Here is a 26,775-nt window from a genome sequence, read left to right as displayed (position 1 = left end):
CGGTGGATCAAAACTGCTGAGCTCAGCTCAGTATTGAAGAATTCAGGATGAAACTTACATCACCCTACTTTTATGTTTTGTTTTTTCTGTTCTTTTTTTTTTTATCGAATTTTTCTGTTCTTGATGGATAGATGAATCATTTTCCAACAGATCTTTCCTTACAAACATCAGATTTTCTCTGTTTCGCCTGCACAATAGAAAGAGGGAGGAGAAACAAATAAACAATGAAATAATAAATAAGTCTCTTCAGACTTTGCTGAACCATTTCTTTCACTCCACTCAGACATTAGAAAGGTCTAAGTGGGCCGTTCCTGCTTCACTTTTTGCAAAACATCCCCTTTATTATTGTCCGGAAAGAAGTGGAAGTATAGAGATTGTAATAAGAAAAATATTTTTAATTAATAAAATGATTAATTAAAAATATTTTTTTTCTTTTTTTTTGAAACACTAATTCAAAATTTTCGAACTTTAACCTTTCATTAATTTAAAAACCTACCCGAATTCAAGGTTTAAGCCCACTATTGCCATTCATTCTCCATATAATTAACTCACTTCGCCATCTTTTCTCTCATTCTCTTTTCCCATTTTTTTTATTCTATCTCAAGAGATGTTGGGAATCATGCAATGCCACTCCCACTCGGCGTATGATTCTGAATCTCTTTGCTCACAGCCTAGTCTTCGGTCGGTTCCTTCACTTTCCTCACAACCCCATCACCAGAAATTCCTCTCCGGCATCGACCACCACTGCCTCGCCACTCTCAAGGGTCACCAGAGTTATATATCCTCGCTCACCCTAGCTGGAAAGTTCCTCTATGGTGGCTCCTCAGACAAAGAAATCCGATTTTGGAAACGAAACCAGCTGGACTCAGAACTAGATCATGAAAGCCTATGCAACAACGTAGTAGCTGTGGGGAAAGGTGCAGTGAAATCTCTTGTAGTTTTAGCTGATAAACTCTTTAGCGCTCATCAAGACCACAAAATCCGAGTATGGAAAATCAGCAACCAAGAACCTGATCAACAAAAATATACCCATTTAGCCACGCTACCCACACTTGGTGACCGAGCCTTAAAGATTCTATTACCAAAGAACCAGGTTCAGATTAGAAGACACAAAACATGCACATGGGTTCATCACGTCGATACAGTCTCTGCACTTGCCTTGTCAAAGGACGAGTCCCTTCTGTATTCCGTTTCATGGGATAGGACACTGAAGATATGGAGGACAAGTGACTTCAAATGTTTGGAGTCAGTATTCAGTGCACACGATGATGCCATAAACGCAGTGGCAGCTTCAAGTGATGGCGATGTATATACAGGATCAGCAGACAAGAAAATCAAGGTGTGGAGGAAAAGTTCAGGGGAGAAGAAGCATTCCCTAGTGGATACGTTAGAGAGACACAACTCAGGGATTAACGCCCTGGCACTAGGCACCGATGGGTCTGTTCTATACTCCGGTTCCTGCGATCGGTCCATACTGGTGTGGGAGAAGGATGGCGGCGACGGTGGCATGGTAGTTATGGGTGCTCTAAGAGGACATACACAGTCCATATTGTGCTTAGTAGTTGTGTGTGATTTGGTGTGTAGTGGTTCTGCAGACAAAACCATAAGAGTTTGGAAATGTGTTGAAAGGAATTATTCATGTTTGGCAGTATTGGAAGGGCATAAAGGGCCTGTCAAGTGCTTGACAGCAACAATTGACGAGCACAACCATTCTCATACATCGTACCTTATTTACAGTGGGAGTTTGGATTGTGATATGAAGGTGTGGCGGCTTAATGTCCCTATTCATCTCTAGCAGAACTATGACAAATTCTGTACTTAACAAATGATTTGAAAGGAAATTGCAGTTCCCTGCCTTTTTATTTTTTACTTTCATCTTTGTTAATTTTCTGTTTCTCCCCTGTTTAAGGCCTTTTCTAGTTGTTTAAAGATTACTGTGCAAGATGTTGGACTAATCATCCACAACGACATTTTACTCTCAAGGACTTCATTTTATTTAATTGGATTTTGGCTTTTAAATGTAATTCAATCCATTAAGAATGACTTGCTCGTAACAACTTTATGACCCGTAAAGCTATTAACAAGTAATTAAAAACGAAGTTGTGGAATATTTAAATCTCAATAATTGAACAACATATTATTATAAATTAAAACGTCTTTTCCATAGATTTAGATATATTAATTGCCTTTGTTTTTTTTTTCCTTCTTATTTAAGAGAGAATTGGGAAAGCATCAAATAGAACTTTTTAATTTTCTGGAATGCAAAACAACCGTTTACCTACTGAAAAATGGTAATAAGCTTACATATAAAAATCTAAACTAATTTACTTTGTTTTATTAAAAAGAGTCGCAACTTGCCATTTTGTTTAGTCTTTAAACGAATGGTATTCGAAGATAGTGCCATGGAAGCTTCTTTGAAAGCTAAGAAGGGTATCATCCCTTCTCGACCTTTTGAGCATTACCCTCCGTGGGTCTTCCACTCCCGAGAATTTCAATACGATTTATATAAAATTTTCCCTCAACAAATTCCAAAATATCTTACTTTTTCTAATTATTATATTTCAACTTATTGCATCTTTTTATAATGAATTATTTTCTCTTTTAAAGTCAGTCATTTGCTAATGTAATTAGAATAAAATTAAACAAAACAGAAATTAGTATTTGGTGCATATAAAAAAATTAATCTGAGTGTAGTTTCTTTCTGCATATATATATTATACAACCACTCTGGTCCCCAAGAAAGGTGTTCCCAAATTTAAGTAAAAGAATTATAGTTGGTTTGTGGGACCCCATGTGATACTACAATAGCTTATAATATAATTTTACTCTAATTCTAAAATTGCCAACACATTTATTGCACCCAAAAAATGCAAATTTCTAGTTTTTAGGCTCTTCCACGGAGCATTACAACATTTAGAAAGATTAATTAACAAAAAATTAAATAATTTTTTAAGAAATACCTATTCTTTAAAAAAAAAAAGGTTTTTTAGACTTTGGCACTTGTATTAACACCACTCGAAATTATATATATATTAATAATTTTAATATTAGAGTCAAATAATAAAAATAAACTATTTTCTTAAAAATTGATTTCTTTAGCGAATGCTTAATTTAAAAAAGCACAGCCAAAAGCAATTATAATCAACTTCCCCTAAGCCAACAGAAAGCGGGATTCAAGCAAAATATAACCTACTAAAATAATGAGAAAACATAAAGCAGAGGATATCCTGTTGGCTACTTTTGCTACTCCCAAACAGGAGAAAAAAGCTTTTGTGCAGTATAATATAAACTCTGCCAGCATTTGCCTTGATGAATGATGATGATTTCTCATTTCCTTTCATTAGTTGTCAAGAACTAGAATGAAATGCACCTAAGAAGCAAAGAACTTTAGAAACCCTCTAATTATTGCCAATTATTCTCAACTTCAATATTCGCAAGCAATATATTGAGAGTGAAAAATGGATGTATTGATATATTATTCAACTGAAAGTATTTTCTCCAATACATTGTTTGGTGAAAGAAGAAATGATTAATAGATAAAATTAAATAAAGGGAATGAATGAGACAAAACCAGAGCAATATATATAATAATATATATGTAAAGAAACAAGCATGCCCAGAAAAGAGCAAGTATATGCTACCTTTCAACCAAACAAACATATCAGCCTACGTTACTGTGAAAATGAAACAGACCCCAAGTACAAGAAAGCACGAAAGATAAAATATTTACGTCAGAAGTTGCTTTCTTTATATATTAACTCACAAATTTCACAAGCATCAACGTGGCAGCTTGATATTTTAGGAATCTACCTTCAACTCAGACACTTCAGCACTTTGACCTACTCAACTAATGACGAGTGGAGAAATTAGGTAAATGTCGTTTTTTTCATGCCACCATTATTCTAACCTACTCTTTCCTCTGGTTCAATCAAAACCTACTCTCTTATACCAGGCGTAAAACATTAGGATACAAGATTCATTTAATAGGGTGTAGAGCTGTAAAAGATAATAAAAATAATCATTCCGCTTTATCTGCTACAAAATTCTACCTCCCCAAGAAATGCTATCGTGTGTGCATATGCCCCTGCCACGTGAGAGAGAAGACATATTAACAAATGCTTGAAAATGTTTAACCTAATTGTGAAGTAATTACAAGAAAGTAAACCACCTAACGTACACAAACAATGACATTAGCTCTGAATTTAAGGATATAACAACGCAACTAAGACATTTGAAAGTTCCAATCAATGGCAATACCGTTCAGTGACAAACATGTATGATGTGTCCCAGAACCATGATGGGAGAGCATTTCGCTGCAGTTATTTTTTTTTAAAAAAGGAACCATTTCGCTATTATAAAACTTTAACCTTCTCTTAACATTGTTATAACTTATTTAGTGTTATATCTAGTTTACGATGCAAAGTAAAAATGTAAAGTAAATGACAAATCCATAATTGTTTCAGAATGCATGGTATTTGTACGGCTACATATACATATGTCTATTTTTGTCTCATTAAGTAGCAATCTGATATATACTAAAACCAGAGAATCAAATGTGTTAATGTTTGCGAGTCAATTTTTTACTTAGCATACACATCCACGAATTACATATGAATCTCTTACCAACTGAAAAAGCGATACTTATTTTTTAATCCAAATACTCACTAAGATTCTTACATTCTTCCCTGAAGTGCTTTGTTTTCCCCTGCTTAAGATCTAGCTCAAATATTTACAGCTTGTATGGTTTATTACTCTGTACTGCTGAAAGCAAATGGCTTTTAAATTATATAAGCACAGGGAAGCTCTCTTTGCCTTTGGTTTTCACTTCATAAAGAAACAATTCACAAAAATAGTTGCATAAAATTGAATATAATCCAGAAACACATTTATAAATTAATGAATCACTTGTTCCAAAAATCCAAAATGTTAAATGACCAAGTTATTCTCTTCTTTTATGCAAACAAATGGAATTAACTAGCAAACATTATATTCCCCTGCATATGGCAATAAAAAAAAGGAGCACCCAGTGCACAACCCCTGCACATGGTAATGGCGTAATAATATCACTTCCAGTTCAGGTTTTTCTGCTATAAGTAAAGAAATAAGTAAAATAGGTCTAGTCATGACCAAAAGAAAAATCTGAGTTGATGTTCCAGGCAAAGTCTGAGTTCATGTTCCAGGAAAGTTTGATAATTCCATTTATGGACAGCACCTTTGATCAAACAAAATACAAAATGATAAATCAGGTTTTCCATGCAATATGAGACATCCATCTACTTCTCTTTATGTTTTCTGCTCAATTTTTCAGTTTTCGGGTTAAGGCATAATCTTTAACTAGGACAGAACAATGACCTTGATCCAATGCTATAAGTTTTGAGAATTCACGATATTGCACAATTAATTATAGTGCAAGAAGCTATTCTCTATACCCATCACAACACCAGAATTTCACAAACTACCATAGCAACATCCCTTAGACAAATTTCCAGCTCCTCAAACATGGTGAGATGAACCATCAGTTGATTGGAGGCTATCGGTTGAGGTGTTTGAGCTTTGTGCAGTGGCAGCAGCAGCAATGGCCTTCCATTCGCACAACTTTAGTGATGTGTGGGTGATTGGGTATGGCTTTGTACATAAAATTCCTAAGTTGAGGGGAGGGGAGGGGAGAAGGGTCATGAGGGATCAATTGATCTTTATTGAAATATGAGCCTTTTTATGGTTTGGCCTTTGGCATTTCATTCTTCAACACATTTTGATCTATCTTAGTGATTAAGCACTGATCAATGTTGATTGAAATGGATTTGATTTCACACTTTTTCTGCTTTGAAATGATATTGTTGTTACAGGTTTGTTAATTTTGGATGAGAACTTAGGGTTATTGAATTACGGGATTGACTAGTTAATACGGTCAACTTCAAGGTCTAAACAATTATTCACCCTAACTATTAAATGAATTTCACTCTACGACAGTTTATATTCTAGCATTTTGTATAATGGTGGATAAACCTTTACTGCACTTTCTTTGTGTTAGGTTGACATCTTTTACTTGTGAATTCTTTGGTGGATACTAATACTTTGGTTCATCAACTCCTAAAATAGAAACCCCTGATCAACTATAAATGCTTCTAAATAATTCCATCTTTCTATGAGACTATCCAAAAGAATGACCAACGCTAATCATCAATTTCTAACTATCCTCTGTCAAAGAGGGGAAAAAATCACTGGTTCACACTGCAAATTAGACATAAAGACAGCAACTAATAATTGGGTATGATTATAGCTAAATGGTGTTTTGTATGCATAATTGTGGTGTTATTTGCAATAAAAGAAACTATTTTCGGTAAATACAGCAATGAGGTTGGAAGTTCCAATCTGGAAATCATATACATACTAGGGAATCATGGCCCTTTGCAGCTACAACCCACTAACTCGAACTTCAGGATGACATTATGCTAAAGATATGGAGAAAATCAACAGTAAGAGTTGTTTCCTTCAAAGAATTGCATATAGAGCAATCATTCTGCCTAACCACGTCCTACGGCAAGCTGTAGGAAATGAGTAACTAGAAAATACCACAACGCAATCTTTTATCCCCTTATTATTGGGGATGAACCTCCAAAGTCGTCTTTGACCCAAAAAAAACCTCCAAAGCATTGCAAGTTAGTCCCTACGTGCCTTTTCATGACTTCATTCGCATCAGTGACCGAAGTAAAATTCATTTTCAGTGACATTGCCGCTATTATAAATCCTGCACAAAATAACAAAGAAAGAACTAAGTGCGTTGTTTCTGTGGGAGAGAGCGAGAAGCTACCTTGGTTCCAGTCGAGAAAAGCCTCGATGTCATGGTGAATATGGTCTTTTGGCTGGAACTCAGGTTCAAGAAACAAGAGAGATATGAATTGATGTTGTAATTATCGTTTATCGTTGATTCTACGAGGAGAAAGGTAAAACGTATTAGGTTATGAGATCGGAAGGTATTTGACGAAAGTCGCGATAGAGAAATGAAAGGAAACACTCCTGTAGAACCTGGCCGTGACTTCTTTTCCCGCGCCCGCGTGCTCTTGTTCTCCCTTTCTCTCTTAAGGCCCATTTAATAAGACTATATAAATTTATTATATTAATAAAATACTTATAAAAGTATCAATTCATTTGATTCCAAAAAAAAAAAAGTATCAATTCATTATTCAATATATATAACAATTAAAACATAATTATTTGTGCTTCTCACACCTAATATACTTCTTGATGTGCGACAGGACGTATGTTCTATATTGTGCGACAGGACGTATGTTCTATATTGAGGTGATGGAACAAAAAGACTTGGCAGTATATTTGGGTTTGCCAACGCGAATAGAGATTAATAAGCGTGAGGTGTTTCAGTTTATGAAGGATAGAATGTGGCAGAAACTCAACTCTTGGAAGTGGAGATGTCTATCTAGGGCGGGGAAAGAAGTGATGTTAAAAACTGTTCTCCAGACACTTCCAACGTATGCTATGAATTTATTTTTGGTGCCGCAAATAATTTGTTATGAATTGCAGCGACTTATGTCTTGATTTTGGTGGGGGAGAGGGAACTCTCACGAACAAGGTATGCATTGGGTAAGCTGAAAACGGATGGCGAAATCGAAGTTTAATGGTGGGTTAAAATTTAGGAAATTGCATGAGCTCAATTTATCTATGTTAGGGAAGTATGCATGGGCAATTTTCACTAGAGATAATTCATTGGTGGCAAGAACTCTCAAGACCTAAGTATTTTCCGTTTGGCTCTTTTTTAGATTCGGAGATTGGGAGTAATCGAAGCTACTTGTGAAGAAGTTTGTGGGAGAGTAAGAAGTTGATTGCGTTAGGTTCTCTCAAAAGAATTGGACATGGTAGAAGCATTTCAATTTGGGAGGATCCATAGGTGTCATTAAATTTGAATGGTAAGATTTCTACTCCTCAACAGATAGATTGTGATGTGTTTTTAGTTTTTGATCTCATTCAACAGGAATGCTGGAAAAGAGATTTGATTCTGTCTATATTTAATTAGGTTGATGCTCATAATATATTATATATCTTTTTGAGTATCACTAGGCAAGCAGATAATTGGGTATGGAAATTTAAGAAATATGGATTCAATTCTGTTCAAAGTGCTTATAGATTCTTGACACAGACTACTTACTTGAGTTGCTCAGTTGTGGTTAGATCAATATGGAAGAAACTCTGGCATATTCGGGCTCCACCAAAAGTTTTGAATCTAGTATGGCGGGCTTGCCTTAATACTATTCCATGCTTGGTTAATTTAATTCATAAGAATGTCCAAGTCAGTGAGTCTTGTCCTGTTTGCTCTAGTCAAAGTGAAACGATAATACATGCTCTGGTTACTCGCCCTTTTGCTCGTGATTGTTGGATGATGACTGAATCTAGTTGGCTCTTCCCCCACATGCAGTCGTTTAGTGATTGGTTTATTCAGGTATGCAATTCAGTTTTTGTTTCTAATTTACACATGGTGGTTATGGTAGTTTGGGTTTAATGGGAGAATAGAAATGTTATGGTATGGAAGCAGAAAAGGTATCCACCTCATGTTGTGATTAGGCGTGCAAAGTCTCTTCTTCAAGATTGGAACGCGGCTAAAAGTTGCAGGGAGTTAGTTGTTAATGCTCCGGTTTGCCTCTAATGGAAAAAGCCACCTATTGTAAATTTTAAGCTAAATGTTGATGCTGCATTATTTCTACATTAAGCTATGGGAATGGGTTGTGTTTTAAAGGGATAGAATGGTGAGTTTATTGCAGCACATCAACTAACGAATTCTTGGTAATTTTGATATTTCTACGGCTAAGATCATGACTTTTAGAAAAGTTTTAAACTGGTTCAAGGATGGTGGTTGGTTCTCGGTTATTGTGGAATCAAACACTGTACTTTTGGTTCGAGCTATAGCTGATCCCAATTATAAGAATTCGTCATCATTTGGTAGTCTTGTTTTTATTGTAAGTCACTTATCTTGGAGATAATTTCTACTTCTATTAATTTTGTTCGTAGATTTGCTAATGGTGTAGCTCATGCGCTTACTCGAGTTAGTCATGATATTCCGGACTTGATTGAGGTTTTTTCCTCACCTCCTAATTGTATTTCTAAATTCATCGTTATTAAATTTTAATGAAATTTACGTTTTTATTTTAAAAAAAAAACATAATTACTGGTATAATATATAATTTTTATTTTATAATAATAATAATATTTTAATTAATTTAATTTGATACACTATTATAATTTGATGTCTTAAAAACTGAAAGGATAACTTTATTAAAACATCAATAGTTCCCCTTACTGAAAATAACCAATAAAAACAAAGGACACAATTGCATCTTAAGGCCTAAATGGGCAAATTACAACAAATGAGTTTAGATTAAGAAAAAAATTTGAAATCAAAAGATCTAAATACCCACTTTAATATAAATCTATCAAACTACAAACCTATCAACCACTGAAACTAACACAGTAAAGAAACCCTAAGCAACAAATTTCAAAAGAATAAAGTAAAGATCCACATTAGAGTGAAGAGATGATAGGTGTCGACCTTTGCTTTCTAACTTGCAATGATGATAATAAGCAAATTTTTTTTAACCAAACAAGGCACAGGACAATCAACAGCAATATAAAAAACACTTTCCACTGTTGCTTCATAGGAGCCACCATCACCTGTGGGTCCAAAATCTGGACAATATAACTCGATCGCTGTCTGGTTGAGTCCCCATCTTCTACTATTTATACAGTAGGCTCAGTTATATGATCATATCATCATTATTTTTATGTTTAATTTTTTTTTTGGAAGTACATGTTCATATATGATAATAATATTATTTTCTTTATTAAAAATTTAATGTTTTTGTAGTACCCACTTACCTCATAATTTGACAAGTCTTGTGCATTTAGACAAGGGGAGACTTTGTTTTGTAGTGAAACATTGAAGTAGCAAATACTGTGGAAATGAATTTGGTGGCATGATATATGACTTAACAAGCATAGATAAAGACTATATACTTTGTTTGGTGCTAAAAGTTCGGATATCCTGAAATTTTCTTTCTTTGTTTTTTTTTTTTCCTTAACTTTGTTCTAGAGCTTCAACTTTTCCATATAACTGTATACTTTTCTTTTTTTTTTTTGAAAAAATTTCCTCCACTAGTAATATAAGGAGAAAGTGGAAGAAAATGCTGGTGCATATGGGTGACTTTATGAGGGTCAAACATAAAGTGATGGCCTCATGAAGCAAGTGGTTTTAATAGTTAATTTTTGCCCCCTAAAATAAGTAGGAAGAATAATGTCATTCTATTCTCGAAATTAGGGTATAGCTTTTTATGATCTTGGACGACTCTTGAAATCTGGTAGACCCATTAGATCAATCAAGACGATTGATCAAGGTGATCTTTATTTTTATTGCCAAAGATTGCATGAAATTTGGATAAATTGGGTGTATGTAGGGAAAGATCAAGTTGTAATTTAATCTAATTAACTTGTTAAATTTTTTTCTGAATTAAATATTATTATTATCATTTGATTTTTTTTAAAAAAAAAAAAAGAAGAAACATTGCTCCTTTAAAACCCTTAATTACTTGGATACCACCAAAAGCAAATTAAAAGAGAAAATGTCATAAGAAGCTGGTAAAAAAAATGATTGATAGAAAGATTATAGCATCTAGGAAACAGCTACATACAATTTTGTCCTCTTTCCTATATTTTTTTACCAGGCTTCTTTTCCAGGGAAAACGATTCCCAGTAATGTACACGATCCACAAGCCCCACACTTTCTCCCTCGAAATACCACAATCTCTCTCTCTCTCTCTCTCTCTCACCCTGTCAGCTCTGTCATTCCTGAGTTCCATGATTCCATTTCCACTCTCATTATTTTTATTTTATACCTTATCTTTCATACAATAGTTATATAATCCCTGCTGCTTCTGTCAAAATTCGTTTCTTTACCTAAACCCAATAAAGCTTTCTGTTACCATTTCCTACTCTATTCATATACAGTCACAAACAGCCTTTTACTGTAGAGTATTATCGTTTTTTAATCAAGAAATTTGGAATTTTATTCTTCTGTATTTTCAACTCCTGGCCTGTGCCTGTGCCTGTGCCTAATGACTCGGTCTAATCATTAATTAATAAATGTTAATTGTGTTCTAATTTATTTATAAGAAGACTTGTACTTTCTCATCAGTGGAAATTTGTCAAAGTGACTGTTTATGTCTTTGCAATTGGGAGTTGCAGTCAAGAATGAGAGTAAGTGATGCATCTGATTACTCTTTTCCGGAAAAGTTAAAAATGGGTCCTTTCATTTTCTTTCAGAATAAGAGCTGGGAGATGAAAAAGCTACCACCAAGGGTTTCGTGATAATTCTCTTCAGATCTCTCTTTCTCTTTCTCTCTCTCTGTGCGTGTCTCTGAGAAAATGGCACGCAATACCTTGGATTTTTCTTCAACCTTTCAGCAGCATCACCCAACAGCAATCATCATGCCCTCCTCCTTCGCCTACCTCTTCCCACAGACTATTCACCACCATCATCATTACCCCCTCACCTCCACTAAATCCTGCTCTTTTTTCACAATCCAACTTCTTCACTTCCCACAAGCAAAACAAGAAAAGTCACACAAGAGAAGAAGAAGAAGGAGAAAAAGAATAAAGGGTTTCACTCGCGAGAAAAAAACCTAGCGTTTTTCATCACTTGAAGTAAAAGGGTCTTTTGTTCATCCAAGGATCCTAACTACTGGGGGAATCAAGCGTCTCGGTCCGATCATTTGCTGCATCAAGCAAATCCACAACAAGAATAATTAGAAAAAGGTATTTGGCTACAAGGGGTTTCCTTTTTGATCATTTTGCTTTTAATCTGTTTCAAGACCTTCAAGCTGCTGCTACTTAGTTAAGTTGTTTAGATTATTTTACTTCTTTAAACAAGAAGATGTTTTTATGTAAGTGTGTTTCTATTCCAATACATCATTTTCATAACATCTCTCTCTAGATCTCTCTTTAGCTATATATCTAATCTTGTTGAATGCTTATAAACATAGATGTTTGATTATTCTTGGTCCCACGAGGATGAAGAATTTATTGCTCTTTATTCATATTCTCTACATGTAATAATTAGCTTCTTGTGGATTACTTTCTGGTATTGCTGAGACCATTGGTAATCATAAACAGGCCAGAAAGTTTCCATTCTTAATGATAAAAGGGTCTAAGCTTCATTACATATCCGTTCCAGGTACATATCTATAATGATGAAACTAGGGTTTTCTGTTTCCATGCAATAGAGATTATCTAGATTTGAATACTTCTCTTTCTACTAATCTTTTACCAAGTACATACATGTTTGCGTCATTGATATTCATGTCTGTACATATGTGTGAGTAGCCAGCGCTGCGGCATGCATATTTGTCCTTGGAAACTCAACTTCATCATCAGCTTGTTTGGCAAGTATGAAAATGGTCCCCTTGGGAAAGAAAAAAAGAAAGAAAATGATGAATTCTTCACACCCTTTAAAGATTATGTAGAGACCAACTAGAATTAACGATTAATAGTATAAAATGTTAATTCTTGGCTGCTATCAGAGTTGTGAAAACAAAAGAGAAAGATTATAAAAAGGACTAATTCAAAAGGCAGGTTTCTCGTGCTTGGTAAGCAAATGTCAAAACTGCGACCTAGACTTAGAGTTGGATTGGATCACATTGTACCTGATGGTACATCTGAAGCTTTGGCTTCAAAGCATGCATATTTGATTTTAACGAAATGGGGGAAACTGATTGTTTGATTTGCAATTACAGCAGACACCCATGAAAAAAAGTCCTTTCTTTTGCCCCCTTTTGACGACGACACATGTTTATGTATAAATTGCGCATGCTGTGGGATGCCTTCAATGTCAAAAAAAGTGGCATGCTGAGCCTTGTTTATAGAGGTTGGAATCTGAGTATTTTGACAAAATACAATATTATAGGTTTACCTTCCAATAGGAAAGACTAGCTAGCCTCTCGTATTGACAAATTAACCCCATTTGTATTTCCAAACCAAAACGTTATGGAGAGCAGGGTACTGCGAATTGATGTGAAGGTAAAATCATATATGAAACAAAGTCGATCATGAATGGTAAAATCATTTTGCATCAATATAATATTTCTTATATATATCTAGTCTTTTATTTGTTTTTGGGTCAGCAGTTACAGTATCCAAGGGGACCCGAGAGAGAGAGCATGTACATCACCTTTCTGAGTGATCTGATCAGCTCCAGGAGAATTTACTCTTTGGTTCAAAAGAATCAACTACGGTCACCTTATGCCAATAATTTAAATTCAGATCCAGTGCAAGAGCAATTCAGCAAATTAAGGAGCTTTAATTTCTGATTCCTTTTAATGTCTATAGCTGTATACGGGGTACATTTGAGACATGCCCTACCAAGAAAACATTTTGTACAGCTTGAAGTTTCCAGGCTCTACTGATTTGTTCCCCAAGATATGGGTTACTTTTCAACTATCCTGTCCAATACGAGGATGTACTGAATTAATGTGCCGTTGAGCTTAATCTTAGGTCAGATTCTAAACTCCAACTTTGGTTCAAAAACGAAATCTAAAATTTGTTTTTTAAATTGAATTCAACTGGATTAAATATTTAAAATATTCAAGGTGAACTAGATAAATATAATTAAAATTCTAAATTCTTAAATATAAACTCACATTTAAATTAATTCTACTGTTTTAATTATATATCAACATATAATCATAAAAATATAATTTAAAATAAAATTAATTAGACTAATGAACCGCTCAAACAGCGGCATCCTAATTTTGATTCAGCAAATGTAAAGCTTTAGAAAGCCCAAGTATTAATAACATCTGAACTGGGCTTTCGAAAGAAGACATTAGGCAAGTCTTATTAGTAGTCAATCGTCTCGTCTCAATCAACACCCATTTTTTTTTTTTAAATAAAAATTAAAAAGTCGAGAACTCTCATTTCTTTTGATTTATAGAGGAAAGTACTATAAAATTTTATGATTTAATTATTTTTTTAATTTTAAAATTTGTAATTTCATTATTTTAATATAAAATTAAAAAATTATATATTGGATTATTTTAATTCTAATTAATATATGCGGCATAATTAGTCTTTCTTACATATATTAATAAAGGATAAACAAACACACAGATAGTTAACCATAATCCACATCCTCACATGCCATGCTGCAACAGATCAACCAACCAATAACAGAGACAGAGAGAAAGAGAGAGAAAGAAGAAGAAGCAAGCACAAATTTTCTTTTTATCTGTGAATGGATGAAAAATTTCATTTTCGTTCTCATTCTTATGCTTCACACTAAAAAAATAAGAAACCCACGTTTCATGTATCACATTCTAAGTCTTAATTGAGTTGAATTGATCGCACCGGTTCCTCACCTCTCCCTTTCTCCCAGTCTTGATATCAAGAATGCTAAGCTTCTCCATTGCATGAGAAAAATCCATGAAGAACACTGCCTGGTCCTTTGCGTAAAGCTCTGCAAAGGGCTTGGTCCTAGGGTCCTTAACCAGCATACTATCGGTTCTTAACAGCCCTAGCCCTCTGGGCAAGTTCTGGTAATACATGTTGTCGAACTTGCCGGGTGTGAGCACGTCGTTGAAGGCGGACATGGTTGTATCTTTGGTGTAATTAGCACATAAAGTCTTCAATGCACTTGCGTACGTTGGGTTGTAACCTGGATCTGTTGGGTTGCTGTTGCTGAAATTGTAAAGCCTATCAGCGAACTCCTTGCAGTGAGAGAATCCAATGGTGTGACTACCCATCAACGCAACCATCTCCCTGACGTTGAATCCATTCAACTTAAACAGATCAATCATCTCATCCATTGTCATGTTAACCCTAGGGAGACTCTTTTCTACATGAGACGCCATAGAGATTAACCCGTCCTTTCGCCCTAGACGGACGGGATAAAATGGTCCTCCAACCATGATAATTAGGTCACGAGTGACTTGAGCGACGACGTCAGCACATGAGACAATTTTAGGGCATGAGAGCTCGAGAGCTGTCTTGGCTCTAGTCACCACGTCGAAAGCGTCCCCAGGGAGGTTAAGGTTGACTTCAGCATCTCGTTCAGCCTTATTGAAAGAATTAGATGAAATGAGAATAGATGCATCACAGCCATCGACCATGCAGTCGTGGAAAAAGAGACGTAAAGTGGCAGCGGCAGTGGTGGGGCTGGTGATTTGCTTGTCGGTGACAGTGTCGCGAATGATATCTTGGAAGTCAGGGCAGGAGGTCTTGTAGTAGTCGACAGAAAGCTTGGACTCAGAGAGAGGAAAGGATGGGAAGAGGAGGAGGAGGAGAAGAAGAGAAAGAAAAGGAAAAGGGGAATCCATGGATGTGAAGAAAGAAAAGGGGGAGAGGAAGGAGAGGGGAGGAAGGGGCGATGGAGTTCAACCTTGTTCCTTCCTTTCTCAAGATCTCCCCAGAAGAGGATCTGCGAAAGTGGAAACTGATAATGAGACAGAGACTCAAGAAATTGATCATATATAGTGGGCGAGAGTGGTTGGTTTTAGGTCAATTTATGCTATTTTTATATGGGCTTTTTATTATTAGTATAGAAACAGTTAAGGGATAAATATAGATTTAATGATTTTATAAATGGTTTTTTTTATATTACTGATTTTTTAATTTTTAAAATTTTAAATTACATTATAAAAAAATTAGATATCACTGAAAATTAAAAAATGATACTTTGATATTGCCTATGATAATTATATATTACTTATTATCACAATCAACCTGAAATTCTTAATTGCACCTATCTATTATGAACCCAAAATGTATATAAATGATTTACTTATACGTATTTTGAGTTTATAATAATTTAAATTGAGATAAATTTTTTTCATAAAGGGTATGTTTAAAAAAAAAATAATTTCTTTAACAAATTTAATATATACTCAATAGGAGGAAAAAATATATATTACTATATAGAAAAACTCAGATTTGTTCTATCGTCTATAATATTTCTTATGTATATAATGAAATTTTATGTTCCTAATTTGATGAAAAAAAAAAGATAAAATTATGTTTTTGTTTTCTACGATATTGAGCTTGTTTTTTCCGATCTGGGCAGGTGAAGCTACTCTAGATGTTTATTTTTTGGGTTTTGTCTCCCATCCGGCGATGACTTCCCCCACTGTCTGCAGACGTGGGTGTTGTGTTTTTTCTTTTAGATACACGGCTGTTTAGTCCATCTGATTTATCTGATTAAATAAAATATTTATTTTAATTTTTATATTTTTAAAAATTTATAATTTAATCTTTAACATTTAAAAAAATAATAAATTATTTTCTACCATCAAAACTCATTTAAATCGCTATTTATTTTAATAAAAATGATTAAAAAACCTTTTAACATATATTTTCATTCTAAAAAAAATCTTGAAGTTTAATTAAATTTATAATAAAGTCTTTATAATTTTTCTTGGCAGTCGTATCGCCATGTGCCCGTAGCTCGTCCCTCGACAAACCCTTCAATACAAACCGATTACTATCAGACACTAGAGGGACGCGCAACACTTGTACTCATCCATGGCTCATCCCGACACCACCACTCATGCGATCGTCGGAATTGCAAAGAAGGAAATTGAAGCCATTTTGGTTGGTTCCGCCAATAAGAACATTCAGCCCGGCATTCACCTTGGTAAATATGTTGTAAAATTAGTTTAAATTTAAAAAAATTTTATGGTAGTCGAAGATTTTATAATCGTTAAAAATTTTATAGTCATTAAAAATTTTATGATAGTTGAAATTTTAGTCATTAAATATTTTATTTATGAGATTTAAATCTAATATTTAAATCTGACCATTATAATTTTATTAGATTTTTATAACCGTTTATAACGGTCATTTTTTCCACTATAAATAGCTTCTATCTTTACAAAAAAGTGACTCCCATTTTTCTATTTTATTCTTTCTTTTCTCTGTATTTTTTGCTAGGTTATAAATTATAGATAAATTTTTATTGTCCTAATCCTTGAAATTAAATTCCAGAAGAACCTGTTTAATCCTGGGAGATTACAAAATAAATCCTTAAGCACAGTGTTCAACACGACTTAGATTTCATTATTTTATCCTATTTTTACAACAATCTTAAGGATTTAATAAACTTTATACAAATGGAACCAAATGGTGTAACTGTCTCTGCTTCTGCACTATCGATCTGCTTCCAATGACATTATCAGTGTCTCTGCTTCAGTTGTACTTCCTGTCGCCACACTTTCTACTGTTGCAAATGGTGGGCCTCTTTTGCCTGCTATAACATACGCCAAACTTTTTCTTGACATATCGAAGGTTGAAGATACAAACATGAGGGAACTTAAAACTGCAAAAGGTAAAGAGTTGGCTACAAGAGTAAATATTGTACAAGGAAAAGTGCACAAATAACAGGTATGAAATTAAGAAACCTGATTACAAACCTAACTTTAATAATCTCACATTTAAAAATAAAGGACATTATTACTGCGGTCATTTCTCAAACTTTTCTTGTAGCTAATGTGCAAGAATTGGTAATAGACTCTGGTGCTACTAGGCATATCTGTACAAACAAAAATGTGTTTACTTCCTACTCTACAGTGGAAGAATGAGAAGAACATGTGTATTTAAGTGATTTTAGGACTATAAGTGTACTTGGTAAAGGGAAAGTTATTCTCAAACTTACATCTGGCAAGACCTTGGCATTTAATGAAGTACTTTATATACCTAATATAAGAGCTAATTTAATTTCTGTAACTCTATTGGAAAATACTGGAATTAAGGTATGTTTTGAGTCAGACAAAATTGTACCGACTAAAAATGATATTTTTATTGGAAAAGATTATTGTAATCAGAGACTATTTATTCTCAATATTTCTGTAATAATAAATGAAAATGCATCTTCTTCTGCTTATTTTCTTGATTCTTTTGATTTCTGACATACTAAATTAGGATATGTTAGTGCTTTTTATATTAAAAAAATGCAATATCTCGGTATAATATCTGGCACTGATAATACATGTTTAAATAAATGTGAGATTTATGTAGAATCTAAATTAACCAAAAAATCATGTTCAACTACACATAGAGAATCTGAATTACTTAGTTTAATACACACAGACTTAGGGGATTTAAAACAAATTATGACCAGAGATGGTAAAAAATATTATGTAACCTTTATTGATAACTATTCTAGATATGCTAAAATATATTTACTTATAAATAAAGATGAAGCATTTGATATGTTTCAATTATATAAATCTGAAGTAGAAAATCAATTAAATAGAAAAAAATAAAAAAGATTAGATCAGATAGAGGTGGAAAATATATCTTATTTAATAACTTTTGTGAAAAAAAAAAGGAATAATTCATGAATTTACTCCACCTTATTCACCTGAATCCAATAGAGTAGTGGAAAGAAAAAATAAAATATTAAAAGAAATGATGATATTAATAAGTTCCTCCTCTCCTAATAACTTTTGAGGGAAACTTTATTATCTGCTTATATATGATACCTTATAAGAAAACTGATAAAATACCCTATGAATTTTGGAAAGGTTATACACCTAATTTAAAATATTTAAAAGTGTGGGAATGTCTTGCTAAAATAATACTTTCTGATCCTAAAAAATAAAAAATAGGTTCAAAAATTTCTAATTACATGTTTATAGGTTACGTTGAATATAGTGCTACATATAGATTTCCTATTTTGAAAAGTGATGTGCTTGACTGTAACGCTATAATTGAGACAAGAAATGCTGAATTTTTTTAATATATTTTTCTTTTTAAAAAATGAGAAAATTTTCCATACACTTAGTGAAGAAATTCATGAAAATAATTTTAAAAATAATAATGAAGATTTAAGAAGTAAAAGACAAAGAAAAGAGACTTCTTTTGGAAATGACTTTTATATTTATCTTGTTGATAATAAGCCTTTAAATTTTTCTGAAACTATTAAATCTTCCGAAACTCTTTTTTGGAAAGAAGCAATTAAAACTAAAATTGATTCTATTATTCAAAATGATACATGGATTTTAGTAGACTTGCCTCAATGAGCTAAACCTATTGGTTGTAAATGGATTTTTAAAAGAAAATATAACCCAGATGGGTCAATTAAAAAATATAAAGTAAGGGTAGTAGTAAAAAGTTTTTCTCAAAAATAAAATATAGATTATTTAGACACATTTACTCTTGTAGCTAAAATTTCTTCTATTAGAGTATTAATTGCTCAACCAGGTCATGATGTCGATCATCATGCGGTGATAGCAAGTGTCGACATGGCCCATTATTGGACTTGGTTGAACTTGGGCATTAATTGAGTCACATAGCTACCCACGCGATCGTCGGAATTACAAAAAAAGAAATTGAAATTCATTTTGGTTGGTTTTGTCGGCAAGAACAACCGGCTCGGATAGTGTCTATCGTATAGTGACAACACGCGTCAATGTGTCTCACCGCCGGGTTTGGGCATTAATTGGGTCACACCGCCGCTATTGATTATAAACTCAACTCTATAATATTCAATAATTTAATAGTTTAATTTCTCTAATTTTTTCTCTACATAGGCGCTACGATTAAGGGTATTTTAATTTTTCTCATGAAAATTAACGAAAAATTAAAATTAATTCTAACAGTAGAAACTAAGTTCCAATTTTTTTAAATGTGAAGTATTAAATTAAAATAGGCATTTAAATAAATCAGAGGAACTAAAGTTTACTCTTTTCTTTTTATAGGTTGCAATTGTTGAATATATATGGGCCTAAAGTGAGAGTTTCATGAAGAGATGTGCTTGAAGATGTATCTTTAGTGAGTCTCTGTTTGCATCTGTGGGTGGGTTTGCTTCTGCTCGAGGGAAGATCTTGCTTGCATGGATGTCGACACCTTAAGTGTTATCACCGCGCGATATTCATGCAGTATACACAAAGGCTAAAATAGACTAAGATGTACTGAGCTAGGTCCCGTCACCTCTTGGAGTATGGTCGTCAGTGGTTTTGAAGCATGGAGTCTCTTTCTTCATGGTTTCTTGATAATTGAGCTATGAGGATGACAACAAATTCTTGTGGCTTCTATATATTCCTGCTCTCAACGTTGGTGGTCTTGGATAAAGAAGCTTACTTTCTAGAGGTTATAATGTGCCTCCTACCTTTTCCTAGGGTGAGCTGTGTGGTTTGATTCTAAATGTATTTGGTCGGTTTGATTTCTATTAACTTGGTTTCTGGATAGGGTTGGTTTGGGACTCTAGGCTTTATTGGGTAGACTCATTAATGCATTAAGCGATTAAAAAATGATAATAAATGTAAATGTATGTGTGTTAATTAGACTATGTAATTAAGGAGATTGATGTGTGATTTGGAGACAGCCTTTTTACACATACATTATAAGCATGGCCTCGCCGAGACTGATGCCTAAACACAATAAGGCGAGTCGTACTTTGTCATTTTTGGGCGACACTGGGACCAAGGGAATACCAAATGCAAGGTGCAAGCCAGGTGCATCAAGAGATGGTTTCCACACCCAAGTCCAGCCTGGATTGCTCACCCAGTTCAAATCATTACCACTACAAGTTTCAGTTGCTTCAATAATAATAAAGATGTTAATAACTATGGAAAAATTATTATTTGATTCAATGTACATTAATCAGTCTTTTGAATTTAAAAATTATATTAAAATATTTATAAAATTTTGAAAAACATGTAAAACAGTTTAAAATGTTTTAATATTGATGAGAAACTAATTAATAGATATTTTTATAAAATTAATAAATCAACTAATAAATTTTATATCACATTAATTTTCTGGGATAAATATTAATGCAATTTTATTTCACGAGCCAAAACAACTAATGTGGGCCAGTTTCAGTTTCTGCCTCTGCAATTTGTGGTGATCTGTGAATTTGATAATAGGTCTTTTATATATGTTCAATGGGATCCACCGTGATCAAAATCATATATAGTACTCTAGTTTGGTGATGGCAGGACCATTTCCATGAAAGCTGTACCAGTTCTTACAAGTTATAACCATAAACCAGCTGTCTTGTGTAATGATTTAAAGCATCATCAATTCAAGTTGGACATTTTTTCTCATTTCACTTTTGCTTTTCAAATTCAGTACCATCACACCATGGGAATCTGCTCGGGTTCGTCTGTTCAGATTATTAATTTCTCTCTCTCCCCTTATTAGAGACCATTATTGCGTCTTTTCTATTCGATAAGTAGTTCTTCAGTGGTTTTATAAAGTGCACGAACTGCGATAACCACACCGCTCCTTCGATTCGTTTTCTCCACTAGCAGGCAGCAGCCATGGGAATCAGATTGTTTCTTGTATTGGCCGTTTTTCTATTCTGCCTTGCAGAGGTAAAGGCTGGTTTCAGGTTCTTCTTGCTATACACACTGCATGCCTTACAAGGTTTCTTGAATATTGCATGCTTGCAGGTTTCATCTGATCTCAAGACAGACCCAGAAGTGGCTCACACTACCCAGGCAACATATCTACATATTTGCAGTTTTGTGTTTTCTTTCATTTCCAAAATGCTTGCATGTTTCGATTGCTGATGCGTATATGCGTTTAATTTTCTTTTCCCGCAGATTGGTGTTAGAGGTGGAAACAGGAGGCTCATGCAAGGAATAGGTGGGTGTATTAACCTTATTTTACCTGTATTTGTTGGCCAGTTGGGTGTCTAATTTGACTAATCAACCAGATTGTGGAGGGCTATGCAAGCGGAGATGCAGCCTTCACTCAAGACCTAAATTGTGCACCAGGGCATGTGGCACGTGCTGTGTGAGGTGCAAGTGTGTGCCACCAGGGACTTCAGGGAACAGAGAAGTTTGTGGAAAATGCTACACACAGATGATCACCCATGGAAACAAGACCAAGTGCCCTTAGGCTGCATAGCTTCTCTTCCTTTGGAGTGTGCGACAGTACATGTAAAATATTTAATGGTGGATTGGGCTATCTGCTGTTTATCTTTTAGGATTCTCTGCAACTTTCAGCTCCAGCGCAGATGAGTTGGGCTGATGGGCTTTCTGATAATGTGTTTTGACTCTTTAGCTCTCTTTCTTATTAAATCTATCATAATTGCATCACTTTTTCTTTTTAAATATGATCGGATAGCAAAATCTAAAATTTTTTAAATCTATTTAGGTATATTTATCATTAGACTAGATTAAATCTGTGAATGCATAATTGCATCACTTTTAAAACGCATATTAATCAATTTAAATTTAATTTAATTGATATTTTAAATTTTTTATTATCTTTATCATATCAAGAAAATGAGAATTCTGTAAATATTTTTATTCAAAAATATAAAAATTAGACTATAAGTTTCATTAAAATATAGAAACTAAATTATTATTTACTTAATTTTAAAATATTAGAGTGATAATAATGTTAGCTTCTATATATATTTTTATTTTACTTGAACAATGAGTTGTTATTTTCAAATTAAAATATTATTTAATATATATAAATTTTCAGTAACGACAACATAATTTTGATTTCATTTTCACATTTATATAAGCAAAACAGGCACTTTAAAAAGGAATTTGATTCCGATTTTGTAATTAATTAAATATTAGTGGAAATTTACAGTTATTTTTTTGAAAGGAGGTTGTTTAAAAAAAAAGGTAAAAATAATTAAGCTGGAAAAAAAAGTTTAAAAAAAAGTTGTAGTAATTATTTTTCAAAATAGTTCTAAATGAAAATTTGATAGTTTAAATTTAACTACACACTTTATCAAGATGAGTCTAAAATAATAAAGCTTGCTCAGAAATTACGTTCAATTCGTCTAAAGTAAAAATTTCTTTATATTATTAATTCAAATTATTTATTCATTTAACTTCACATTAAAATATGTTTAAGAAAATTATTGTTTATACTAAAATGTATGAATTAATTTGGTAGAGAGAATCTGTCATTCTCCTTGAAACTGTGCCTCTTGGGAGGCTTCTCTGTCTCTCTAGATGGGAAAATATTCCATGTATGATCGTGAATTTATCCTCTCCACGATTGGGTGGGTGTATATATCTCTTTTTTTTTCTTGTTTTTATTGGTGTTTAAGGTGGAGGACTCTTAGTTAGACTTTTTTTTTTTCTCCTCCTATTATTGATTTTGTCTTCTTTATTTTAGGTTGTCGGCTCTCAACTCATGATAATTCGATGATTTTTGTTCAGTGAGTAAGGAGAGGCAACGGATCAGTTTTTTAGTTGGATTGTATGTTACTTCTCGTAGTTTTAGGTGATGTAGTCACCATAATCTAAATAATAAGCTACTACTCAGTTTTAGTCTTGATCTATTTGTTTAGAGCTTGTCATTAATCGTCTCTTCTTCTAACTTTTAATGGATTGCATATTATCTCTTTTAACTATGGGTGTAGTAATTTTATCAATCTGAAGGTTGAATTCTCATTTCTCTACGATGGCTTCTCTCTAGTGTTGCTGGATCTGTGTTCTTGTGGTTAGTTCTTATATCTCCTAGAACGATTGATGAATTTGAATTTCTCTTTGATGATTTTCGACAATACTCTAATATGTGTTTAATAATTTTTTTTATGCTTTACTGAAGTATCTTTTTATTTCATATGATTCTTTTTGGACTATCTAATATGTTACTAGAAGTAACACCGAATAAATTTTAACTATTTAGAATTTAAATCCTCAACTAGATCAAATTTTCTTAATTCAAATTAAGGTTTTAAGGTGTATTTTTTTTTATATATCTTTAAATCCTATTTAATAATACTTATTTATTTAGGCTTATATATTTTTTTATAAATGAAACTATATAAAAAAATATTCAGTAATAAAAATTACTATACGAATATTCATCTCTACGATAATGCTATCACATTAATTATAGACAATATTTTTATCCCATTCGAATAAAAAATTATATGTTTCAAACTCAAGGGATTTCTAGAGACAAGTGAAGGCAAAAAAAAATCTCATGACATGAAATGGAGGCAAACTGAAATTTGGGAGGGCGGAGGGAGTTTCAAACACATGGACCCACTTGACGTATTAATCTGCATAATGAACTTTATATTCCACAAACTTTTACGGACCGCCCAACTCATTTGGTCACCGCTCGTCATTGCCTGACCACACACGTGATTGTTTATTGTAATAATTTTTTTTCAAATAAAATTAATAGAATAAATTCAATTAAATTAAATCGATTTTTTTTTACAGGATAAATTTAAAAAGTACGAACATCAAAATTTAACTATTTAGGCTTTGGACGATCGGTTTAATTTTAATTTTAATTTTTTTAAATAGTTAGATTTGGTTTACTTCTAATTTTACGTTGATTTAAAATTTTTCAAAATAATATTTTTTAAATCAAAATTGTTACATACTTGTACATAAACTAGATAAATGACTAAACACAAAAATATTGGAAATACATACATATGTTATTACTCTCAACAGTTCCGGTAATTATTGTGTACTTATATTTCTCTATTGTCTATTTATGTTAATTTATTTTATTTTTATTAATATATTAATTTAATTATCGGTGAGTTATATTTCGTTTGAATTAAAAATTTTATTAAATTAAATTAATTTAAAATTTTAATTTTAATTTTTTAATTTTTAATTTTATTTAATTTTTTTAAAATTTTAATTATTTCAATTTTAATTAAAAAAATTAATAAGAACTAATTAATGAATAAATTATTTTTTATAATATATAAAAAAAATTTATAATTATTTCAATCAAGTATTAACATTTTAATTTTCGATTTATTTAATTTAATTCGATTTGAAATTAAACTCAAATTACCATATATTTTTTGATTAAATTAACTATATTAAAAGCTATTTTTTTAAAAAAAATATTTATATTATCTTTTATGCATGTTGATTTTACCATTTTTATTCTTTGTTTTATTTAATAGATCATGACTATAGATTAAAAAAAATGTTCCCGAGCTTAGATTTAATCATATCAAATCCATTTAATGTCAAATTTTAATTGGATTGCATAATCAAACACTATAATATTATATATAAATAGTCAAAAAGCATATCACTCTATCAATAGATTCACCTTAAATCTCTATTAAAAAAAATATATAAAAATAAATTTTAGAAAAATGATATTAAAATATTTGCCTATTGCATAATCAAACACTATAATATTATTAGAATCACGTGTTCTTGTTTGTGCATGGAAAAACATAATTCTAAATGGAAGAACGTTCCTGGAAAGTAGTTTGCCAATGTAAAATTGTTGTTGTTTTCCAATAATTGACGTAGAAAACTGTTACAGGACATTGAGATCCTTCCTATCTCCACTGCTACTATCATCTCTTTACTTTACTTATCATCCCATGTGAAAATTACATGGATAGTTATGGAATTTGGAGAAGAGGGTTGCTTTCTCCATTGTTTACTTGCAATTTATAATGTTGGAAAAAATTTTTAGGAATGAAGACAAAGGAAGATTCCTGGAAGTGAGGTTTGGATATTCTGATAATGATTGCTTTAGCTTCAATTGTAATTCATACTCAATACACATGTTATTAAATTAAATGTTTTTTTTTTTTTAATTTTTGAATAGAGAAATTAGATACTGAAATTTTAAATTTTTGTTTATCAAATAATTTCAGTTTCTGAACTAAAGTAAGATAATGTGCCGAAGTGTTCAGCAAATTGTCAGTTATTTGCTTGGTTTGGGCTTTGAAAGATGGGCTTCGTTTGAGGGGCTGTGTGAAATGGATTGATTTTTTTTAAAGGAATGGATAATTTTAAAATAAAAATGTGTAATTTGATATTAAAATATATATTTTTAATTTAATTTTCAAAATAGAGTATAAAACACAGTCTTTTATTGTAATGAATTCTAGATACTGGATTATAACTATTTTATACTAATAATATCCTTAAAAAATACTAATCGTTGATTACCCACATCATGACGTAAGCACATGTAAGCAGCAAGCAACTTTTAAATAGTTATAAACTGATTTATCGTTTTAAAATGTTGATTTTACACGTGGCTGTATACTTATTGATTGGGAGTGGACCAACATTTCCTAATTTAAAAAAATCATTAATTAATTTAAAAAATTATTAATTAATTTTTTTAATTTGAAATATTAAATATTTTATTATTTAATTTTGATAATAGAAAAAAATTTAATAGTCAGTAATTTAATTTTATAAAAATTAAAATAATTAATTTTAATATTTAATAATTAAAATTAATAAAAAATAATTAATATATTTTTTAACATATTATTAATATTTTAATTAAAAATGAGTATCATGTTGATTCGATTCAAAATTCAGGAATCTAATTTATAAAATTTTAATATTTATAAAAATTAAATTAAATTAATTTTTAATAAAAATTAAATTGAATTAAATTAATTTATTCGATTTAATTTAATTTAATTTAATTGATTAAATTTTTTAATAAATTTTTTATTTTTTATTATTTTAATATATTTTTTTTAAAATTAAAAAAATATTTTTATATTTAAATACTAAATAATAATTTTTTTTAAAAGAATAAGTAATTCTTAATTTAAGTACTGACTGTACGATCTCACGGAAAAAAAAGAAGTTGTCGTTATCAATCAAATCAGCACGACTGAATTTTATATAAAATATTTATTGCAATTACATGATACGTCAGTGTAGGTAAACAGAAATTTTTCTTAAATTATAAATGTCCATTCCAAATATAATACTCAAATTTTACTAGTTATGTTATAATTAAAAATTTTAATTTTATATAATAAATTTTTTATTAACT

The 26,775-nt window shown here is 31.9% G+C and overlaps 3 protein-coding genes and 1 long non-coding RNA gene across 5 annotated transcripts; 2 read left to right on the top strand and 2 right to left on the bottom strand.

Moving 5' to 3' along the window:
- Window positions 1-497: 497 nt before the first annotated feature.
- Window positions 498-1,869, top strand: LOC110631319 (protein JINGUBANG). The gene has a single exon (XM_021779094.2). The coding sequence runs from the start codon at window positions 608-610 to the stop codon at window positions 1,793-1,795; it is 1,188 nt and encodes a 395-aa protein (XP_021634786.1). The 5' UTR covers window positions 498-607; the 3' UTR covers window positions 1,796-1,869.
- Window positions 1,870-6,425: 4,556 nt separating this feature from the next.
- On the bottom strand, window positions 6,426-7,070 carry LOC110600605. The gene is made up of 2 exons (XR_002485701.2): window positions 7,027-7,070; window positions 6,426-6,930 (listed from the first exon to the last, which is right to left on the bottom strand). It is a non-coding gene; the product is annotated as an uncharacterized LOC110600605 (long non-coding RNA).
- A 7,133-nt stretch (window positions 7,071-14,203) lies between these two features.
- LOC110630660 (peroxidase 65) lies at window positions 14,204-15,470 on the bottom strand. Its single transcript, XM_021778178.2, has one exon. It carries the CDS (start codon window positions 15,366-15,368, stop codon window positions 14,370-14,372), a length of 999 nt encoding a protein of 332 aa, XP_021633870.1. The 5' UTR covers window positions 15,369-15,470; the 3' UTR covers window positions 14,204-14,369.
- A 5,550-nt stretch (window positions 15,471-21,020) lies between these two features.
- Window positions 21,021-22,109, top strand: LOC110600280 (snakin-2). Of its 2 annotated transcripts, none has more exons than XM_021737096.2 (4): window positions 21,021-21,365; window positions 21,444-21,490; window positions 21,593-21,639; window positions 21,710-22,109. In XM_021737096.2, exons 1-4 carry the CDS (start codon window positions 21,312-21,314, stop codon window positions 21,892-21,894), a joined length of 333 nt encoding a protein of 110 aa, XP_021592788.1. In that variant the 5' UTR covers window positions 21,021-21,311; the 3' UTR covers window positions 21,895-22,109. The 2 variants fall into 2 exon arrangements, with proteins under 2 accessions (XP_021592788.1, XP_021592789.1); XM_021737097.2 differs by having other exon boundaries at window positions 21,041-21,365; window positions 21,444-21,491; window positions 21,597-21,639.
- Window positions 22,110-26,775: the final 4,666 nt, after the last annotated feature.

This window comes from Manihot esculenta, chromosome 14 (genome assembly GCF_001659605.2).
Source record: "Manihot esculenta cultivar AM560-2 chromosome 14, M.esculenta_v8, whole genome shotgun sequence".
Lineage (NCBI taxonomy): Eukaryota > Viridiplantae > Streptophyta > Magnoliopsida > Malpighiales > Euphorbiaceae > Manihot > Manihot esculenta.
Note: the sequence above shows the minus strand (reverse complement) of the source record. Positions and strands in the feature narration are given on the sequence as shown.

Coding starts and splice junctions, on each gene's coding strand:
- LOC110631319 (XM_021779094.2), top strand. CDS start 608: ATGTTGGGAATCATGCAATGCCACTCCCACTCGGCGTATGATTCTGAA.
- LOC110630660 (XM_021778178.2), bottom strand. CDS start 15,368: ATGGATTCCCCTTTTCCTTTTCTTTCTCTTCTTCTCCTCCTCCTCCTC.
- LOC110600280 (XM_021737096.2), top strand. CDS start 21,312: ATGGGAATCAGATTGTTTCTTGTATTGGCCGTTTTTCTATTCTGCCTT. Junction 21,366..21,443: donor TTCTATTCTGCCTTGCAGAG/GTAAAGGCTGGT, acceptor GCATGCTTGCAG/GTTTCATCTGATCTCAAGAC. Junction 21,491..21,592: donor GAAGTGGCTCACACTACCCA/GGCAACATATCT, acceptor TTTTCTTTTCCC/GCAGATTGGTGTTAGAGGTG.